The sequence below is a fragment of the Homarus americanus genome, unplaced genomic scaffold (genome assembly GCF_018991925.1).
Source record: "Homarus americanus isolate GMGI-L3 unplaced genomic scaffold, GMGI_Hamer_2.0 scaffold32929, whole genome shotgun sequence".
NCBI lineage: Eukaryota > Metazoa > Arthropoda > Malacostraca > Decapoda > Nephropidae > Homarus > Homarus americanus.
In genome coordinates, this window is record NW_024737097.1 from 11,715,749 (window position 1) to 11,737,244 (window position 21,496).

General features: G+C 43.4%; 1 protein-coding gene across 1 annotated transcript in view; it reads right to left on the minus strand.

Annotated features, from left to right (window-relative positions):
* The window catches only part of LOC121873207 (probable ATP-dependent RNA helicase vasa-like), a gene marked incomplete in the record, with an annotated part of 127,150 nt that overhangs the window by 104,368 nt on the left and 1,286 nt on the right, over nucleotides 1–21,496 (minus strand). Inside the window, 3 exon segments of the mRNA XM_042376560.1 lie at nucleotides 3,032–3,151; nucleotides 4,816–4,935; nucleotides 15,577–15,674. Coding sequence (XP_042232494.1) covers nucleotides 3,032–3,151; nucleotides 4,816–4,935; nucleotides 15,577–15,674 — 338 coding nt within the window.

A 21,496-nucleotide genomic window follows, 5' to 3' on the forward strand; every position in this document is an offset into this window, starting at 1 on the left:
GTCATATCAAAGAAGTGGGCTTTTGGAAATCTTAAAAAACCTTTCAAAACAGCTATCTTCATCTATCTCTGGAAGATGCTTTGCCTGTGGTGGTACTGGGGTCCCCTCCCCCACCTAGTCAATCTCCACAACTAGGACCTTCTTCTTCCTCATCAGAATAAAGTGAGTATCCTCATTGAGATATGTTAACTAACATTTTACCTTCCGGTAAATATTGGAAAATATTCCAAACAGTTTATAATTATAATCTGGACCTAAGCTAGCAGAGCCTTATAAGCAATGTCACCTCCCTCTCCACCTCCTACTCGGGTAATCAAAGCTAGACGTCGCATTCTGGATTGTACAAAAAGTCGTTTTTTTTTCCTTTTAAAAACCAGTTTTGTGATATAGTCCAGAATGCGACGTCGACATCCCACCCATCTCTACCCCTAGAGAGGTGACATTTGTTTACAACTTGCTCTAGGGTAACAGACAACGGTAGCAATGCGTGTGATGGAGGGTGCGGGAGGGGGTTTTGAGAATGGCAATTAAATGCCAGGTAGCGATTTGTCCTCCTAATATTACGTATTTAAAAAATTATTAGATGTCTTAATTGCCTGTATGTTGGCCTGGCGAGTTAATGCTAGGCTTTTACATACCTAGGTATAAAGCTAGACGTCGCATTCTGGACGACTGTACAGTATATCACAAAAACTGTTGTTTTTTTTAATGACTTTTATTTTAGGAAACTTCTTTTCGGTAACAGTATAGTTTGATTAAATTTCATTATTATATACAAATTCAACAAATGATAAGTTTTCCATGAAGTATAAAATAACCTTTCATAAAGATATGAGCCAAATTTTATCCACAAAAAATAAAATTAAATAAAATCTAAGGTAATAGAAGATAATGGCTTTAAACATACTACATGAAAAAATTCCTGCATTATTGTATAAAAGAATGAAGTGTTAATAATTGGAAAAAAATCAATTACAGTGGTCCCTCGGTTAACGAACACAATTCGTTCCAGAAGATCGTTCGTTAACCGAAAAAATTTTTAACCGAAACTATCGTTTCAATGGGATTTTGGGTAAGTGGTTCCAGCTCACCGAAAATTACATAATGTAAAAAAAAATGCAGTAAAGTACACTTACTCTGAGGTGTGTATGTAGAAAGCTCCTGGTTGATGATGATAATGATGGGAATTAGAAATGGGGGTGAAGGAGAAGGGAGAAGAGAAGGAAGTGGGGGTGGAAGAGAAATCACCCCATGCTTCATGCCGTCATTTCACCCATAAAATTTTAAGTTCACTAGGTGTAATTCAAGATTATTTTCTTTAAATCAACACTGCACTGCACTATATATGGTCAATATCAGGGCTGTGGAGTCGGAGTCGAGGAGTCGGAGGAAATTTCGGCTTGTGGAGTCGGAGTCGGTAAAATTGTCCAGACTCCGACTCAAGCTATTCTGTTCCTAAGAACAAATATATGAACTCAGGCATATTCATTGCAGTGATTCCACTGATCCCACTAATTTTCTTAAATTATTAAAAGAATTTATTTCCATATTATAAGCATTATTATGAATTTATTGTAGCAGGCACAGTATAGCACTATAATTTTGGACGATAGTCTCTTCTTTACCATTTGAAATTTTGAATTATATCAAATTTTGTTTCGTTGAAAAGTGCACAGAGGCTCTCAGCTACAAAACAATTAGCTACAACCTGTTTTTGGTGAGATTAAGGCAAATTTAATTTAATAACTTAATCATGTAAGGTTTATCCATTTTCCTTAATAAGGTATTCATTTCTTTAATGTACATAAATATATTACTTTACTTTAAAAGGAATTGTAGGATCATCATTTAGATCCACATCAGATTATGAGCTTAAACGAAATTCATATGCTGAGATCGAACTTTTAGATATACATGTAAATGGTGTTTTCTAGTTAATATCTTGAATTCTTAATAAATGTATTTTTCTTTTGATTGAAACTTTGAAAGTCAAGCCTATCATCTTTTTGTAGTTCTTAAATATCGTCCAGATCATTAATAAAGCTGTAGCAGTATAGCCACGGTGTTTTACTTTTTACCTATGCAGGTTACAACATACAAATTACAATTAGGATGGTAGAAATAGTTGTTACAAATAGGCCAAGGAGTCGGAGTCGAAGGTTTTGTCTTCGACTCCACAGCCCTGGTCAATATGTTAAATAAATTTCAGAATGACCAATAATTGTACTGTAAAAAATGTAAAAATACTGTGTTCAAGAGACCCACAAGCAAGATGTTTCCTCCACTGAACAGAGATACAAACTGAGGCCTTGGTGGGTGAGTGAAGTGGCTGATGGATGCACCAAAAACTAGTTCCCTGTACTGCAATTATGTTAAATAAGTGTTAAAATGACCAAAAATTTTAATATAAAACTTGGAAAATTATTGAATAGTACAACCTTCATGACATTTTCTCCAATTTTAACGAATGTAAGCCCTAGAACCGATTTCTGTATTGACGGACTAATCTTCCGGCTGGTGAGCAAGCAAAAGCATGTCGAAACATTTTCGTAAGAATTTCGTTAACTGAAATGAAGATTCTTATGGAAGGTAATTCGTTAACCGAGGCATTCGTTAACCGAGGAACCACTGTATAATAAAAAAAACTCGATTTTAGTATAAAAAATCTATTACAGTACAGTAATTTGATTTTTAATAATTAAATTTTTTCCAACCCTGTTGGATTGTCTGTACAGTTTTAGTTAAAGCCAAGCAAATGAGCCACAAAAAATAGTTATGGCCAGGAAACTGCAAGAGAAATACCTAGGGAAAAATAGAAATCAATAAATTGTACTGTACTTGTAGATTTAAGATATATATTTGACTGGACTCCCAGTGAGGTAATGTAGTGTCCAATTAGAAAGTGATGAGTCAAAAAACATCTTTTTTGAGTGGTTATGGCATTGCATGAGGGCTCGAGAACCCTTGTAAGAGTAATTAACAATCTAAATGAGGATTGATTGATTGATTGGATAAAATACTGGAACAGTACCTTAAAACAACCTCGACCAGCTGCAGTTTGCTTTCCTTGATCTTGTCGCGAGGGCCCAGCATGCTCAGCGCCAGTGATAAATGAGGTGCAATCCCTTGCTATATGCCCATCCTGAAGACACTGCAATACAGTAGAAAAAAAAATTAATGAATAATTAATTGCATTAATAAAATATGTATAACAAAAATAAAATCCAGCAACATACTTCTGGCAACAAAGTGGTCATGTTAAAAAAATCTTTTTCTTTTTTGGAAACTTTGTTGTAAGAAATACATTTAACAAGGAGTAAATGGGAAGGACTCGGTAAGACAAGGGGAGCAGACTTTGTGTGAAATACAACAAAGTAAAGGTAAGGTTTTAAGTCCATGTGGTGCCATGGTAGTGTTCCCATGTAGAGGCACCAAATGTGATATACAGTAATATCTCATTAGCCAATATCCCTCAAACCAGGAACTCTCCGATAGGCAGAATTAAAATTTACTCGGAAAATCGTTCAAGCCAGAATTTTCCAAAAGTTTCTGACTTTGGGAACAAATTCCAAGATTGACTTAACCTGACTCAATCTCAGGTGGAGGTAGGGTGTGGGATTAGTGGCCTCATATACAGTAGAACATCGATTTAAAGCGATTGAATTTAAAATTATTGATTTAAAGCGACACCCACAATTATGTACAGTGGTCCCTCTGTTAACGAACACAATTCCTTCCAGAAGGTCGTTCGTTAACCGAATCCATTGTTTCAATGGGATATTGGATAATTGATTCCAGCTCACCGAAAGGTACATACAAAGTATAAAAAAAATGCAGTAAAGTACACTTACTTTGAGGTGTGTATGTAGAAGGCTCCTGGTTGATGATGATGATGATGGGAATTAAAAGTGAGGGTGGAAGAGAAATCACCCCATGCTTCATACCGTCATTTCACCCATATAATTTTAAGTTCACTAGGTGTAATTCAAGATTATTTTCTTTCAATCAACACTGCACTGCACTATATATGGTCAATATGTTAAATAAATTTCAGAATGACCAATAATTGTACGGTACTGCAAAAGCGTAAAAATACTGTGTTCAAGAGACCCACAAGCAAGATGTTTCCTCCACTGAACAGAGATACAAACTGAGGCCTTGGTGGGTGAGTAAAGTGGCTGATGGGTGCACCAAAAACTAGTTCTCTGGACTGCAATTATGTTAAATAAGTGTTAAAATGACCAAAAAATTTAATATAAAACTAGGAAAATTATTGAATAGTACAACCTTCTTGATATTTACTCCAATTTTAACGAATGTAAGCTCTAGAACCGATTTCTGTATTGGCGGACTAATCTTCCAGCTGGTGAGCAAGCAAAAGCATATCGAAACGCTTTCGTAAGAATTTCGTTAACCGAAGTTTTATTCGTTAACCGAAATGAAGATTCTTATGGAAGGTAATTTGTTAACTGAGGCATTCTTTAACCGAGGGACCACTGTATAATAAAAAAAAACTCCCGATTTTAGTTTTAAAAAAATCGATTACAGTATTTTGATTTTTAAAAATTGGATTTTTTCCAACCCTGTTGGATTGTCTGTACAGTTTTAGTTAAAGCCAAGCAAATGAGCCACAAAAAATAGTTATGGCCAGGAAACTGCAAGAAAAATACCTAGGGGAAAAATAGAAAGCAATAAATTGTACTGTACTTGTAGATTGAGTGGTTAAGGCATTGCAAGAGGGCTCGAGAACCCTTGTAAGAGTAATTAACAATCTAAATGAGGATTGATTGATTGGATAAAATACTGGAACAGTACCTTAAAACAACCTCGACCAGCTGCAGTTTGCTTTCCTTGATCTTGTCGCGAGGGCCCAGCATGCTCAGCGCCAGTGATAAATGAGGTGCAATCCCTTGCTACATGCCCATCCTGAAAACACTGCAATAAAGTAGAAAAAAAAATTAATGAATATATTAATTGCATTAATAAAATATGTATAACAAAAATAAAATCCAGCAACATACTTCTGGCAACAAAGTGGTCATGTTAAAAAAATCTTTTTCTTTTTTGGAAACTTTGTTGTAAGAAATACATTTAACAAGGAGTAAATGGGAAGGACTCGGTAAGACAAGGGGAGCAGACTTTGTGTGAAATACAACAAAGTAAAGGTAAGGTTTTAAGTCCATGTGGTGCCATGGTAGTGTTCCCATGTAGAGGCACCGAATGTGATATACAGTAATATCTCCATTAGCCAAAATCCCTCAAACCAGGAACTCTCCGATAGGCAGAATTGAAATTTACTCGGAAAATCGTTCAAGCCAGAATTTTCCAAAAATTTCTGACTTTGGGAACAAATTCCAAGATTGACTTAACCTGACTCAATCTCAGGTGGAGGTAGGGTGTGGGGTTAGTGGCCTCATATACAGTAGAACATCGATTTAAAGCGATTGAATTTAAAATTATTGATTTAAAGCGACACCCACAATTATGTACAGTGGTCCCTCGGTTAACGAACACAATTCCTTCCAGAAGGTCGTTCGTTAACCGAAAATTTTGTTAACCGAATCCATTGTTTCAATGGGATATTGGGTAATTGGTTCCAGCTCACCGAAAGGTACATACAAAGTATTAAAAAAATGCAGTAAAGTACACTTACATTGAGGTGTGTATGTAGAAGGTTATTGGTTGACGATGATGAAGGGAATTAGAAGTGGGGTGGAGGAGAAAGGAGAACAGAAGGAAGTGGTATGGAGGAGAATCACCTTTCAGGGACCCATGCTTCATGCCGTCATTTCACCAATAAAATGTTAAGTTCACGAGGTGTAATTCAAGATTATTTTCTTTAAATCAACACTGCACTACGCTATATATTATCAAAATGTTAACTAAAGTTCAGAATGACCAAAAATTTCAATAAAAAATGCAAAAATATTCAAAACAAAATGGCTGCACTCTCGAGAGTAAACAAAGCCAGACTGAACCTGTACAGGGAGTACTGCATATAATATTATCAATATGTTAAATAAAAGTTAAAATAACTAATAATTTCAATATAAAACATTCAAAAATATTAAAAAGCTCAAATGTATTGATATTTACTCCATTGGAGGTTGTACCTCTCTAGTCCGGCATTCTGTGGTCCGGAAACTCCCGTGGTCCGGAACGATTTTAGTTTGTCCAATAGGTAGATAGGCAGCTTTTATTTTTTTTATCTGAATTATTATTATTATTATTACAGGAGTATTAAATTTTTGCCCCTCAGGCCCCAATGTGGGTCAGTGACCTATGCCCGGGTAGGCTAATCCCCATAAAAAAAAAAAAAAAAAAGCCGCGGGAAATTAAGGTTTGTTTACATCCGGCAGTTCGGCTGCTCTCTCTCTCTGCTTGTCTATACAGAGTACAACATTTAACCCTTCAATATATATGAGCAGTAAATAAGTGTTGCTTTCATATTCTTATGTAGAGTAATGACAATATGTTTTCACATGTGCGCACTTACATACGAGCAGTCTCACTTTTTTTTTTTTACCATTAATGGTTAGCTACTTATATTGTTCCATTTATTAACATTAAATAACATTACAGGTAATTCAAACAACCATATTAATTTTTTTACATTAATTTTACTACAGCTACAATCAGCGTCTTATTTTCTTCACTTTTTTATGTAGAACCAATCAGTCACTGGTTTTGTAAGCTTTAACAAAAACAATGCCGGCAGCCGTCTCGTCTCCTCGTGTTATTGTTCCACGTATTATTAATGAATTGTATTGTTAATTTTGCACACACAAACATTAATTCAATAAAAACAAATTCAGAAACATTAATTAAAATATATATGAACAGTAAATAAGTGTTGCTTTCATATTCTCATATAGAGTAATGACGATATGTTTTCACATGTGCGCACTTACATACGCGATCTCTCTTTTTTTCTTTACCATTATCGTTAGCTACTTCTATTGTTCCATTTATTAACATTAAATAACATTACTTAAAACAACCATATTAATTTTACTACAGCTACAACCAAGGTCTTATTTTCTTCAGTTTTATATGTAGAACCAGTCAGTCACTGGTTTTGTAATCAACGAAAACAATGCTGTGTCATTTCCTCGTGTGTTTTAATACTCTACGTATTATTAATGAATTGTATTGCTCATTTTGCACACATAAACATTAACTCAATAGACATTCAGTAATAAACAATAATGAATCTTTTGTACATAAGAGAAATGACGCTGTTTACACGATTATGCACGTCGTCTGCACATTGGAGGGCCGTTCAAACTTGTCGAAATTCAAGTTTCCGCCGTCAAAATTTTTATTTATTTTTTTTGTGTGTGTTTCAATAAAATACGTTGAATTAAAAACTTGCGAAATTTGAGAAGCTACTATACGACATTTAACTCTTCAATATGTCTTCATAGAGACCATGATGCAGAGAAAGTGGTGCTAGTGCTTCCAAGCATAAGCACAAGTCACTATCTATCCAGGAAAAGGGTGAATTTCCATGGTCCGGCACCGGTCAGGTGTTGCCGGACTAGAGAGGTACAACCTGTAACTCGCATTTTACGCGCGTTTGATTTAAGCATTTTTGGAATAACGTGATTGTTCAATTAATACCAAAAGTTAATTTACTTTAACAAGCTCAAGACAGTTTAAATTTGCCGCGCGTATTCGCCTGGCAGTGGAGTCGCATGTGATGCCTGGTGAGATGCTTGGAAGTTGCAGTCATCCAACAATTTTAATATTGTTAGTAATAATTATTATAATAAAGATTATTACTGCTAATGATGAAGGATGATGTAATGAAGTATTCTGTACAACAGCTGTAACAACGTCCAGCAAGCTTCCCGCATATCGCTTTCTCAGTTCACACCAGCACTACTTTTTCTCTGTGCTCTCATTTGCATTGCGAGTTTATCATGTACATTTTTGGTGTTAAACACTGCCTTCTCCCCCATTGAGCATGTCTGGAAAACGTCCATCTGCCTCCTCTGAGGCGCCTAAACCTTAAAAGCCACGAAAAACAATCACAATGGACATGAAATTAAATGTGATCACCCCCCTTCAGAGAGGAGAGCATGTGTCAGAGCTTGGCCGCGTGCTTGGTTTAAGTGAGAGCACTGTTCGTACCCTGTGCGGTATATGAAGGTTCCCGGAACCTGTACTGTAGATATACGAGACGAATATGGCTGTAATATGTAACTCTGTACTATTTACCATTATTGATTCAGGTCTCTGTATTATATGTATTATAATCATACTCCCTTTTGTCACAAGTGATAGTTCAGACTTGGCGCATGCGCAGATAGAGATACCCAGAGAGATTCCAAGACAGGATGCTGTTCCCCCTGTCTTAACTCCTTTTTGTGTTTGTCCCAGAAATAGAACTTACAAACTTGACATCAGTGTGTTTCCTTTACCCCTGAGTAGAAGGACCACCTGAGTCTCCCACATGTACCATCTACAGTCATGCGCCGGTTAACGTCTTGGATACATTCTTGGAAACGTGACACTAACCGAAATGGACGTAGTCCGATCATCACATAAACTTTGTCTTTATACTTACCTGTTTGTGGAATACTATATACGTACATATACACTTTTACTCTTAAATCACTACTGTAATGTGATACAGGTGATCAATTTTTCTCTCTTGTGCAAAATACATGAAGTCTATATTAAAATTGTTCACTGTCTTACAAGGATTCCAGCAACGCTGGGCAGATGGGGGAGAGGGAGGGAGGGAGGGGGCGTGGGGGAGACAGTTTGACAGTTGGCACAGGCCCAGGTCTAACGCGTGCTAAGCTTCTCTCTTATAATAAGCCAGTGAAATGACCTGGGTGAATATAATTTACATTGCTGGGATTCTTGTAAGATGTTGATTTATTTAAATATAAACAACCTATAATTCGCACTAGACATAACAATTTAGTACCGTAATCAAATTAGTACATGTACACTCCACTGCACTTATGTCATTTATTTCTTTTACGTTTCTTTTAGTATGGTGTGTGCATGTAAATGATGAAAATAAATGAAGAAATTTACGTAAATCTACCCAAAATTACAGTTGAAAAACTTTATACTGTATTATAAAATGTACTACAGTACAGTGACTTCGGTTAACGAACTCAATCCGTTCCAGAAGGTCGTTCGTTAACTAAACCATTGTTTCAATGGGTTTTTGGGTAATTGGTTCCAGCTCACCGAAAATTGCCTAAATTCAACAAAAATGGTAGAAAAGTTCACTTACTTTGAGGTGTGTATGTAGAAGGCTCCTGGATGATGGAATTAGAATGGGGTGGAGGAGGAAGAAGAGAAGGCATTGGGGTGAAGAGAAGTCACCCCATGGCACCATTCACCATAAAATTTTAGTTCTCTTGGTGTATTTCAAGATTATTTTCTTTAAATCAACACTGCACTGCATTATATATTGTCAATATGTAAAATATATTTCAAATGACCAATAATTTTCTTGGAAACACAGAAAAAAGCGTTTAGTTGAAGAGTCTCAAGCAAGATGTTACCTCCAGTGAAAGAGAGAGAGACAAAGCCTGTTGCTGTGTTAAGAGGCTGGATGCCGTGCATTAAACTAGTCACTTTACCTTCAATTATGTTCAATAATTGTTAAAATGACTAAAAATTTAATATTAAACTTTAAAATTATTGAATAGTATAAACTTCTTGATATTTACTAAAATAGTAAGGATTTAAGCCCAAGAACCGATTAATGTATTGGCGGACTGATACTAAAGCTGGTTGCCCGTCAGTGCAAGCGAAAACATGTTGAGTCGGTTCAGTAGAAATTGTTAACGAATTTTTGTTCGTTAACGAATTGAAGATCCTTATGGAAGGCAGTTAGTTAACGAGGCGTTTGATTAGCGAGGGTCACTGTATTGTACACTAAAATACTACAATTTTATCTCGAGCAAAATATATGACGTTTATATTCAAATTATCTCTGTCTTGCAAGGATTTCAGCTATGCAAATTATATTAACCTAACTTTAGTCTGAGATATATAAAATAAACAAAGAAATCACCAATTATTTGTCTCTGGGAACACAAGGAGGGAGGTAGCCAGCGAGCATGGGAAGAGGGGAAGGGGACCGGGGGCAGGGGACGTGGGGGAGCAGGGGACGTGGGGGAGGAGGGACGTGGGGGGGGGCAGGGGACGTGGGGGGGGGGAGCAGGGGACGGGGGGAGCAGGGGACGTGGGGGAGCAGGGGACGTGGGGGCAGGGGACGTGGGGGGAGCAGGGGACGTGGGGGGTGAGCAGGGGACGGGGGTGAGCAGGGGACAGGGGGAGTGAGCAGGGACAGGGGGTGAGCAGGGGACAGGGGGGTGAGCAGGGGACGGGGGGGGGGTGAGCAGGGGACAGGGGGTGGGCAGGGGACAGGGGGTGAGCAGGGACTGGGGAGGTGAGCAGGGGACAGGGGGTGAGCAGGGGACAGGGGGTGAGCAGGGGACAGGGGGTGAGCAGGGACAGGGGGTGAGCAGGGACAGGGGGTGAGCAGGGACAGGGGAAGGAGCAGGACAGGGGTGAGCAGGGGACAGGGGAAGAGCAGGGGACAGGGGGAAGGAGCCGAGGACAGGGGGAAGGGCAGGGACGGGGGGGTGAGCAGGGGACAGGTGGGAGGTGAGCAGGACAGGTGGGGGGTGGGCAGGGACAGGTGGGGGTGAGCAGGGGACAGGGGGGAGTGAGCAGGGGACAGGTGGGGGGTGAGCAGGGGACAGGTGGGGGTGAGCAGGGACAGGTGGGGTGAGCAGGGGACAGGTGGGGGGTGAGCAGGGGACAGGTGGGGGGTGGAGCAGGGACAGGTGGGGGGTGAGCAGGGGACGGGTGGGGGTGAGCAGGGGCGGGTGGGGTGGGCAGGGGACGGGTGGGGAGTGAGCAGGGGACAGGGTGGGGGTGAGCAGGGGACAGGTGGGGGTGAGCAGGGGACAGGTGGGGGGTGAGCAGGGGACAGGTGGGGGTGAGCAGGGACAGGTGGGGGTGAGCAGGGGACAGGTGGGGTGAGCAGGGGACAGGTGGGGGTGAGCAGGGACAGGTGGGGGTGAGCAGGGACGGGTGGGGGTGAGCAGGGGACAGGTGGGGGTGAGCAGGGGACGGGTGGGGGTGAGCAGGGACAGGTGGGGGTGGAGGCAGGGGACGGGTGGGGGTGAGCAGGGGACAGGGTGGGGGTGAGCAGGGGACAGGTGGGGGTGAGCAGGGGACAGGTGGGGGTGAGCAGGGGACAGGTGGGGGGAGTGAGCAGGGGACGGTGGGGGTGAGCAGGGGACGGTGGGGGGTGTGAGCAGGGGACAGGTGGGGGGTGAGCAGGGGACAGGTGGGGGTGAGCAGGGGACAGGTGGGGGTGAGCAGGGACAGGTGGGGTGGAGCAGGGGACAGGTGGGGGGTGAGCAGGGGACAGGTGGGGGTGAGCAGGGACAGGTGGGGGGTGAGCAGGGGACGGGTGGGGGGTGAGCAGGGGACAGGGTGGGGGGTGAGCAGGGACAGGTGGGGGTGGGCAGGGGACAGGTGGGGGGGTGAGCAGGGGACAGGTGGGGGTGACAGGGGACAGGTGGGGGTGAGCAGGGGACAGGTGGGGGTGAGCAGGGGACAGGTGGGGGTGAGCAGGGGACAGGTGGGGGTGAGCAGGGACAGGTGGGGGAGTGGGCAAGGGGACAGGTGGGGGGTGAGCAGGGGACAGGTGGGGGTGAAACAGAGGACAGGTGGGGGGTGAGCAGGGGACAGGTGGGGGTGAGCAGGGGACAGGTGGGGGTGAGCAGGGACAGGTGGGGGAGTGAGCAGGGGACAGGTGGGGGTGGGCAGGGGACAGGTGGGGGTGAGCAGAGGGGACAGTTGGGGGGTGAGCAGGGGACAGGTGGGGGTGAGCAGGGGACAGGTGGGGGGTGAGCAGGGGACAGGTGGGGGTGAGCAGGGGACAGGTGGGGGTGAGCAGGGGACAGGTGGGGGTGAGCAGGGGGACAGGTGGGGGTGAGCAGGGGACGGTGGGGGTGAGCAGGGGACAGGTGGGGGTGAGCAGGGACAGGTGGGGGTGGGCAGGGGACGGGTGGGAGTGAGCAGGGGACAGGTGGGGGGGTGAGCAGGGGACAGGTGGGGGTGAGGCAGGGGACAGGTGGGGGGTGAGCAGGGGACAGGTGGGGGTGAGGCAGGAGGACAGGTGGGGGGGTGGGCAGGGACAGGTGGGGGTGGAGCAGGGACAGGTGGGGGTGAGCAGGGGACAGGTGGGGGGGGTGAGGCAGGGGACAGGTGGGGGGGTGAGCAGGGGACGGGTGGGGGGGTGAGCAGGGGACAGGTGGGGGTGAGCAGGGGACAGGTGGGGGAGTGAGCAGGGGACAGGTGGGGGGTGGAGCAGGGACAGGTGGGGGTGAGCAGGGGACAGGTGGGGGGTGAGCAGGGGACAGGTGGGGGTGAGCAGGGGACAGGGGGAGTGGGCAGGGACAGGGGAGGTGAGCAGGGGACGGCGGGGGTGAGCAGGGGACGGGTGGGGGGAAGGGACGGTGGGGCAGAGCAGGGACGGGTGGGGGTGAGCAGGACGGGTGGGGTGAGCAGGGACGGGTGGGGTGACAGGGACGGGTGGGGTGAGCAGGGGACGGGAAGGAGCAGGGACGGTGGGGGTGAGCAGGACGGTGGGGAAGGACGGTGGGGTGAGCAGGGGACGGTGGGGGTGAGCAGGGGACGGGTGGGGGTGAGCAGGGACGGGTGGGGTGAGCAGGGACGGGTGGGGGGGGAGCAGGGGACGGTGGGGTGAGCAGGGACGGTGGGGGTGAGCAGGGACGGAAGGAGCAGGACTGTGGGGGTGAGCAGGGACGGTGGGGTGAGCGGGGACGGTGGGGGGAGCAGGGGACTGGTGGGGGTGAGCAGGACGGGTGGGGGTGAGCAGGGACGGGGTGAGCAGGGGACTGGGGGTGAGAAGGGACGGGGGTGAGAAGGGGACGGGGGTGAGAAGGGGACGGGGGTGAGAAGGACGGGGGGTGAGAAGGACGGGGTGAGAAGGGACGGGGAGAAAGAAGAGGACGGGGAGGTGAGCAGGACAAAGTGAGCAGGGGACGGGGCGGAGCAGGACTGGGGGAGCAGAATGGGTGAGCAGGACGGGGTGAGCAGGGACGGGGGTGAGCAGGGACGGGGTGACAGGGGGTGGAGCAGGACGGGGGTGAGCAGGGACGGGGTGAGCAGGGACGGGGGGTGAGCAGGACGGGGAGCAGGACGGGGGCAGAGCAGGGACGGGGGTGAGCAGGGACGGGGGTGATAGGGACGGGGTGAGCAGGGACGGGGGTGAGCAGACGGGGGGTGAGCAGGGACGGGGGTGAGCAGGGACGGGGGGGTGAGGGGATTGGGGTGGGGAGCAGGGACGGGGTGAGCAGGGACGGGGGGTGAGCAGGACGGGGGTGGAGCAGGGGACGGGGGTGAGCAGGGACGGGGGTGGAGCAGGGACTGGGGTGGAGCAGGGACGGGGGTGAGCAGGGGACGGGGGTGGGGAGCAGGGACGGGGGTGAGCAGGGGACGGGGGGTGAGCAGGACGGGGGAGCAGGGACTGGGGTGAGCAGGACGGGGTGACAGGAAGGAGCAGGGGGGAGCAGGGGAGCAGGGGGGGAGCAGGACGGGGGTGAGCAGGATCGGGGGTGAGCAGGGACTGGGGAGCAGGGACTGGGGTGAGCAGGGACGGGGGGTGAGCAGGGACGAGGAGAGGACGGGGTGAGCAGGACGGGGTATAGGATTGGGGTGAGAGGACGGGGTGAGCAGGGACGGGGTGAGCAGGGACGGGGTGAGCAGGGACGGGGTGAGCAGGACGGGGTGAGCAGGGATCAAGGAGCAGGGACGGGGTGAGCAGGGACGGGGTGAGCAGGGACGGGGGTGAGCAGGGACGGGGGGAGCAGGACGGGGGGGAGCAGGGACGGGGGAGTGACTGGGGAGCAGGGACGGGGGGAGCAGGGACGGGGGAACAGGGACGGGGGGGGGAAAGGACGGGGAGCAGGGACGGGGGAGCAGGGACTGGGGGAGCAGGAGGGGGAGAGGACGGGGGTGGGACAGGACGGGGGGAGGCAGGACTTGGGAGCAGGACGGGAGCAGGGACGGGGAGCAGGACGGGGGAGCAGGGACGGGGAGCAGGGACGGGGAGCAGGACGGGGGAGCAGGACAAGGGGACGGGGGAGCAGGGGACGGGGAGCAGGGGACGGGGGGGAGCAGGGACGGGGGAGCAGGACGGGGGGAGCAGGACGTGGGAGCAGGATCTGGGGGAGCAGGGGACTGGGGAGCAGGACGGGGAGTATTGGGGACGGTTGGGGAGCAGGATGGGGAGCAGGGGATGGTGGGGAGCAGGTGGGGGGGGTTGGGGTGGGGGGGTTTTTGTTTTGTGGGGGTGTTTTGTTTGTTTTGTTGTTGGGATGGGGAGCAGGGATGGGGGGGTGGATGGGGGAGCAGGGGCGGGAGGTGAGGTGACAGTGTCTGGTGTTTGTTTATTTATTTGAGATATGATTTGACAGTTGGCACTGAAGGCCTGGGTGTTTATTTATCATTACTTAAGTGACTAAGCTCTTCTCATAATTTGCCACCCAAACGACCTGGGTGAATATAACTTACATTGCTGGGATCGTAAGATTGTGATTTATTTGAATACCTGTATATACAAGCTATATTTGCACAGACATATTATGGATATATAGTTACTGTACTGTATCATTATCCGCCTGGCAGCACAATCTATAAGAATACGCGATGCATACGTGACGCAAACGTGACTGCGCCCACTCTAGGGACATTTAGGTTTGCTACATCCCATTATTTCAATGTTTTTCAATTAATTACTTTGATAGAGAAAGCGGATCCTAGTGCTGTCACTTGGTACCCTGGTACTATAACACCAGAAGCAATCTGCTGTAACTAAGTATATACAGTACAGTCATCCGGTTATCACATCTCCACTGGGACCCCGCCGAGTGCGTGATAACGAAAAATCGATAATGAAAGTAAAGAACCTATGGGATTTATTCTAATTGGTTCCAGGCACCCAAGACCCAACCACAAGTTTCCCAGACGGTTATGCAATCGGACGTTGTTCTGGACGTTAACCGGCGCATGACTACATGTACAGTATTCTTATGGGAAAATTATGTTTAATTTAGCCGTATTTGAATTGTGCGTTGGTTTTCAAAAACGTAACCCCCTGCGTAAAACGAGAGGTGGGTGTATACTGCATATAACTGTTGAAAGATACCAAATTAAACTTTATGAGTGACATTAACATTGTGATGGTCCCAATTAGGCCTTATTCCTATTAATTCTTATGGAAATTAATTCCCCTTAATAAGTGGTTTCATTATCAGTGGCTTTTTTTGGTTCCTATTAACCAAATTCTGATTGGAAGTTTCTGGACATGGTGACATCATTTATTTGGGCAACTGTTCCTTTAGCCAATGATAATTATGTTACCACTGGAATAATACACATCAATATTACAATCATCACACCTCTGAAGACATCCTAGCATGGTATTTCTGTAAAACTAAATAAGTATTAAGCAAACAGTTTACCAAATATTAAACTAGCAACTTTCCTTCAACATACCTTGTAACAAGATCTTTTATTGCCTCCTCTTGGAAGATTTATTGGCAGACCAAACTTGTTCTGTAACTCTCCCCAACCTCCAACACTTGAGCTAGGAACTGTTGTAAAAGGTAACAATGATAAAATAATCAATTGCATTTGTCATTTCATATACCACAAAATAAATTCATCTACTTTTGTCACATTTACTACAGTAAAAGTCCAAAAATCCGGATGCAAGAAACCCGAACCATCCGAGAATCCGGAATTTTCGAAAACTATTTTTTTTTAGCGGGCTTTTGTGTGTATGTGCGCATGCGTGAGCGCCACAGCTGCACAGCGACCACGTGGTCACCACTTTAAAACGAGCAATCAAACTGTGACAACATACCGTATATACAGCTAGACCCCGACTTACGACCACCGCAGTTGTGACCAATTTTTTCCCCCCCAAATGACTCACGCATTTTCTATACCGAAACGTTTCCAGTTAATGTAGTCTCAATGTATAATTAGAAAATTATGGGGGCCCCATGTGCATTCAGCTGACTACATTAAAGGTAAGTGCTCAGTCACACTGTATCCATTCCTCATTATTTATTACTTTCACTGTACTGTATCCATTTCTCATTATTTATTACTTTTACAGTACTGTATTTCATTGCAGATTTTTTTTTTTTTTTATCTATGTCGGACTTACGACCATTCGGACTTACGACCTGGATTTGGGTCCCTAACCCCGTCGTAAGTCGGGGTCTAGCTGTACTCGTCTATAACCCCCCCTCGTTTATCGGTCGACCCTGATTTTTTGACCAAGAAATCGTTAATTTATGATAATCCTCGTTTATAATTCGACCCATGTTTTTGAGGGTAATGGAACAACAAAACCTTCACTAAAAACGCTCTACGTCCTATAAACTGAGGCTCGCCGTGCCTGAAACACGAGTGCCGAAGGCAAATTGTTTACCATTTATTATTACGACACTTTACACTGAAACGCGGGTAGTTACAACAAAAATAGTGTATATTTCCATTCAAGTATTTATTCAAGTCAATTAGGAGGGAATATTATTGTAATAACAGTTTTTTAACTAAACCATTCGAAAAGCGATTACGGTAACATCTTTTGAACGAAAGAATGCGAAAGTCATTGTTTTCGTCACGATTTTATCCCACTTTCCACTGTAATACGTACGTAATTTCAGCAAAAAATATTACATTTCCATGAATGTATTATATCAAGCACAGTATGAATAGAATATCATTGTAATATAACAGAATTTTAACCGAAAACTATTAAAAAACGAATAACATCTCAAGAACATCGGAAGGTTAGGTAAAGTCTTTTGTTTTCGTCATGTATTTTATCCTATTTTACATTGAAATACATCACGTTTCAGCAAAACTACTATTTATTTCCGAGAATATATTCATTCAGGCGCAGTTTAGGTAAAATATACGTGTGATGTAATAGTTTTTTAACTAAAAACAATTCGAAAAACATGTACCCTCAAGCCCTGTTCAAGGAGAGGACTGGGAGAAGCTGTTTGGTGCTGCAGACGATGACAAGGAAAATGATTTTGATGGAGTTTAATGAATAAATTCAGAAATATGGTTTCGTAGTATTTATTCAAGTCAATTAGGATAGAATATTATTGTAATAACAGTTTTTTTAACTGAAAACCATTCGAAAAGCGATTACGGTAACATCTTTTGAACGAAAGAAAGCGAAAGTCATTGTTTTCGTCACGATTTTATCCCACTTTCCACTGTAATACGTACGTTCAGCAAAAATATTTAATTTCCGTGAATGCATTATATCAAGCACAGTATGAATAGAATACCATTGCAATATAACAATATTTTGAGTCCTACTCTTTCAATTTACAGAGTACTGTACAAGCCCATAATAATGGCTCCTAAAGTAGATAAACTTCGTTGTGTGAAGAGAAAGAAGAACAAGTTGAAATTGAGTGATAAACTTGAAATAATTAAGAAACTATAACGTGGTGTGAGCAATACTGTTCTAATGGAAACATACGACATTGGAAAGTCTACAATTTATGATATAAAAAAGGCGAAGAATAAAATTATAGAATTCACAGCTTTTTCATTAAAACTACTCGTTTTGATAAATGAAGCATGCTATATTTGCTCATGAAAAAACTAACAAAATGTACCTGTTCATCTCTTCTTTATTCCTCCTTAAATTTGAATTTTAAAAGTACTGCCTAAGAATCCGGAAAATCCGAAAATCCGGACCGACCCAATCCCCAAGCAGTCCGGATTTTTGGACTTCTACTGTAGTTGCTTTTATCCTCTTCGCCTCTAATCGGCTAATTAGCATTTGGAGAGATGATTCTGTACACAAGCCATTTTATATACTGTAGTGTGCAGATTTTTTATTACATACACAAGTATACATATGGTTATTTAGTATGCACATACCCTGTATAAGTAAATGAAATATGCACAATAAAACTACAGTAGAACCCCGCTTAACGCGGTCAACTGAACCCACAGGGTACCGTGTTAAGTGAAAACCGCGCTAAGTGAACAACAGAACATATGGGATTAATTCCAATAGAAACTGGCCCGACCCCCAAACTCCACTTTTTCCGACACAATACCTATGTTCTAGTAAAAATAACATCTTAATTTTATGATGGTACATGCACACAATTAATACTTAAGAGAAATAGAGAAATACAGTCGCCAAGTTAATGTCCATTCAAATAATGGACTCAACTCCCTCCCCCTCTTCTCATACTACACTGCTGGCTCTTCCCTCTCTGAGAAATTTTGGGGGGAAAACCACTAAATTTTAATAAATAATACCTCAAAATAAAGTTAGGATAATACAATTGACATTGCTGGATTCCTTGTAAGACCAGTAATATTTTGAATATAAATGTCATATATTTTGCACAAAAGATAACATATTGACTCCGAGTAAACATTATATCTAAAATTTGTATGTCTAATGCAAAATCTATGATGTTTATATTCAAAACGATCACCAAATTGTAAGAATTCCAGCAATGTAAATTATATTCTGGCCGGGTAATTTGTATGAATTTTAATGAGCTAAAACAAATATCTTCAGTTAATAGAAAAAAAATATTCTTCACAACACTATCTGTCAATCAAAGTACCCCACCTTGCCTCCCCCCTCTTCCAATCGCGTGGTCCATCCCAACCCTCCCCCCAACCCCCCACCAATCCTCCCTTCAAGAGATGTTGGGTGAAAAAACTAAATTTTAACATTTAGTATTAAATAATACCTCAGATTAAAGTTAGGATAATATAATTGACATTGCTGGATTCCTTGTAAGACCAGGAATATTTTGAATATAAATGTCATATATTTTGCACAAAAGATAACATATTTACTCAGAGTAAACATTATATCTAAAATTTGTATGTCTAATGCAAAATCTATGATGTTTATATTCAAAATGATCATCAAATTATAAGAATTCCAGCAATGTAAATTATATTCAGACCGGGTAATTTGTATGAATTTTATGAGCTAAAACAAATATCTTCAGTTAATAAAAAAAAAAAAAAATATTCTTCACACGGTAACAGATGGTCGGTCGGTCCCTCCCTCCCCTCACCACCAACCCTCCCTACCAGATGTGTGGGAAAACCAGAATATTTACCTTTTTAGTAATAAATAATACCTCAAACTAAGGTTAGGTTAATATAATTGACATTGCTGGATTCCTTGTAAGACCAGGAATATTTTGAATACAAATGTCATATATTTTGCATAAAAAATAACATATTTACTCAGAGTAAACATTATATCTAAAATTTGTATGTCTAATGCAAAATCTATGATGTTTATATTCAAAATGATCATCATATTGTAAGAATTCCAGCAATGTAAATTATATTCTGGCCGGGTAATTTGTATGAATTTTATGAGCTAAAACAGGCAGGCAGGCAGGGTGGCGGGTGGGGCGAATCTAAAAATAGCTCTCGAGCCGGACACTCTGTGGGTATACGTGGAAAAAACCCGTGGAAAAAACCCGCGTTAAGTGAAAGTTCAGCTCTGGCAAGGCACCGCGTATACGTGAAATCGCGCTAAGCGAAACCGTGTTAAGCGGGGTATTACTGTATACAAATAAATTTTCAAAATAAAGTATGATTATAACTTAAGTACTGTAATGTACAATTACATTTCATCAAAATAGGCATACAGTACTACATGCAAAACAGAGTATCAAGCTCACTTTGTATATTAACCAACTCCTGTACACAGCCACCAGAAATGTGGTAGAAACTTTACACACACACTGCCATAGGCTGTACCTTCTGAGGTATAATAACGTCCGATGCTATTAAAAAATAATAAATGAAAAATAAAATAAAAAAAGGCACTCCAGGCTTTTTTAGTAACAAACAACAGGAAATGGGCAGTGAAATCAGTCATCAAGATTGGTCTATTTTGGTGAATGTGAGAAATTGGTGCCATGGGATGTTGAAATTTCCAGTTGTAGTGCATACACTGTTTGGTTTTACAATGGAAAATTGGTGCCAAGTAGCATGATATACTACAATGCAAGAAAACAGTGATTGTGATTGATCCATTTTAATACCTTATCCTCTTCGCAACTTGTTAGCCGCGTATACAGTGATGCACTAAGGTAGTATGAGTTGCTATTCGCGGTTTTGCCAATTTGCGCCATTCCTTGGAACCTAACCCCAATGAATAGCAAGAGTTTACTGTATATAAAGCAATCTATTACCATACAATAAAATGTGTGGTTGTGGACTGAACAGCAGCGCATGGAAAATATGGTGGTTAAATTCACAAATTCAACATCTAAACTAAGAATTACTGTATGTACACATTTTAAGTTAAATTTTCATACATTTTTCACATTCACTTAAGAATATTTTGACTGCCTTATCGCAATGAATTTGTCCCATTAGTTCAGTCCCTTAAATTATTAAGTATTAATGTTGTTTTTAAGTATGACTCAACCATTACCAATATATTAATCAAGAATAGCCCAACTTTGAATGTAAATGAAAGTGTTTATTGTATTCCATGTAGGAATGGTAATTTGCAGGCATGCTCTAATTCCACAGTGAATTTGATCGAGGGGGCTAACTATTAAGCAACATTTTACCACCTTCAGCAGTCTGGTTTACATATGTAGATGATGTAATACGTCTCTGACCATGTCATGAGGACGTAAAAGCTTTTCTACCATCCTTTAAAACCAAAAATTTTAATTTCGCGCCATTTTCGATATTCCCGTGAGGTGCGGCAAACAGATGCCACCCTTTCTCGCCTCAGACACCCACTATTCCGAGAAGCCTCAGTCCGCATGTGCCTACTGTACAGTGAACGCTACTGTGATTACCTCTTCTGTTTGCCCTCCCAAGTGCATTCCACATGGCTCCGGGATGCAAGCCAGCCTTATCAAAGGCAAATATTACTAGCAAAGACTCTACAGTGACCAAGAGGTCAAGAATAGTGATGACCTTAATGGAAAAAACAGTTTTATTGGACAGGCTCAGAGGTGGTATGAGCTATGGCTCGAGATGTGGTGAAGACTGACAATTCATTTGTGTCTTTTATCAGAATACAGGTCTTCAAGTGGAGGAATGTGGGTGGAAGAGGACTGGCTGGCTGGCGTGACTGCGTGAGGGCGGGAAGATGCCGGGACAGCAGGGAGAGGCTGGCAATGCGGGTGTTGCCGACCTCAGCGAAATATAACATTTTTATTTACTTGTAAATAAAAATTTTTTGTATATAACTGTGTTTACATTTTTCCATTATTATACTACAATATGATTAGTTTCAAATAATGATGTTCGTAAATGCCGGTACAGTGCATCAGTAATCAGTGGGACCACTGGGCAGTGAGTGGAGAGCATGGCGTGGTTAAGTGCATGACCTACCTGAGCTGTTTGGTGGCCT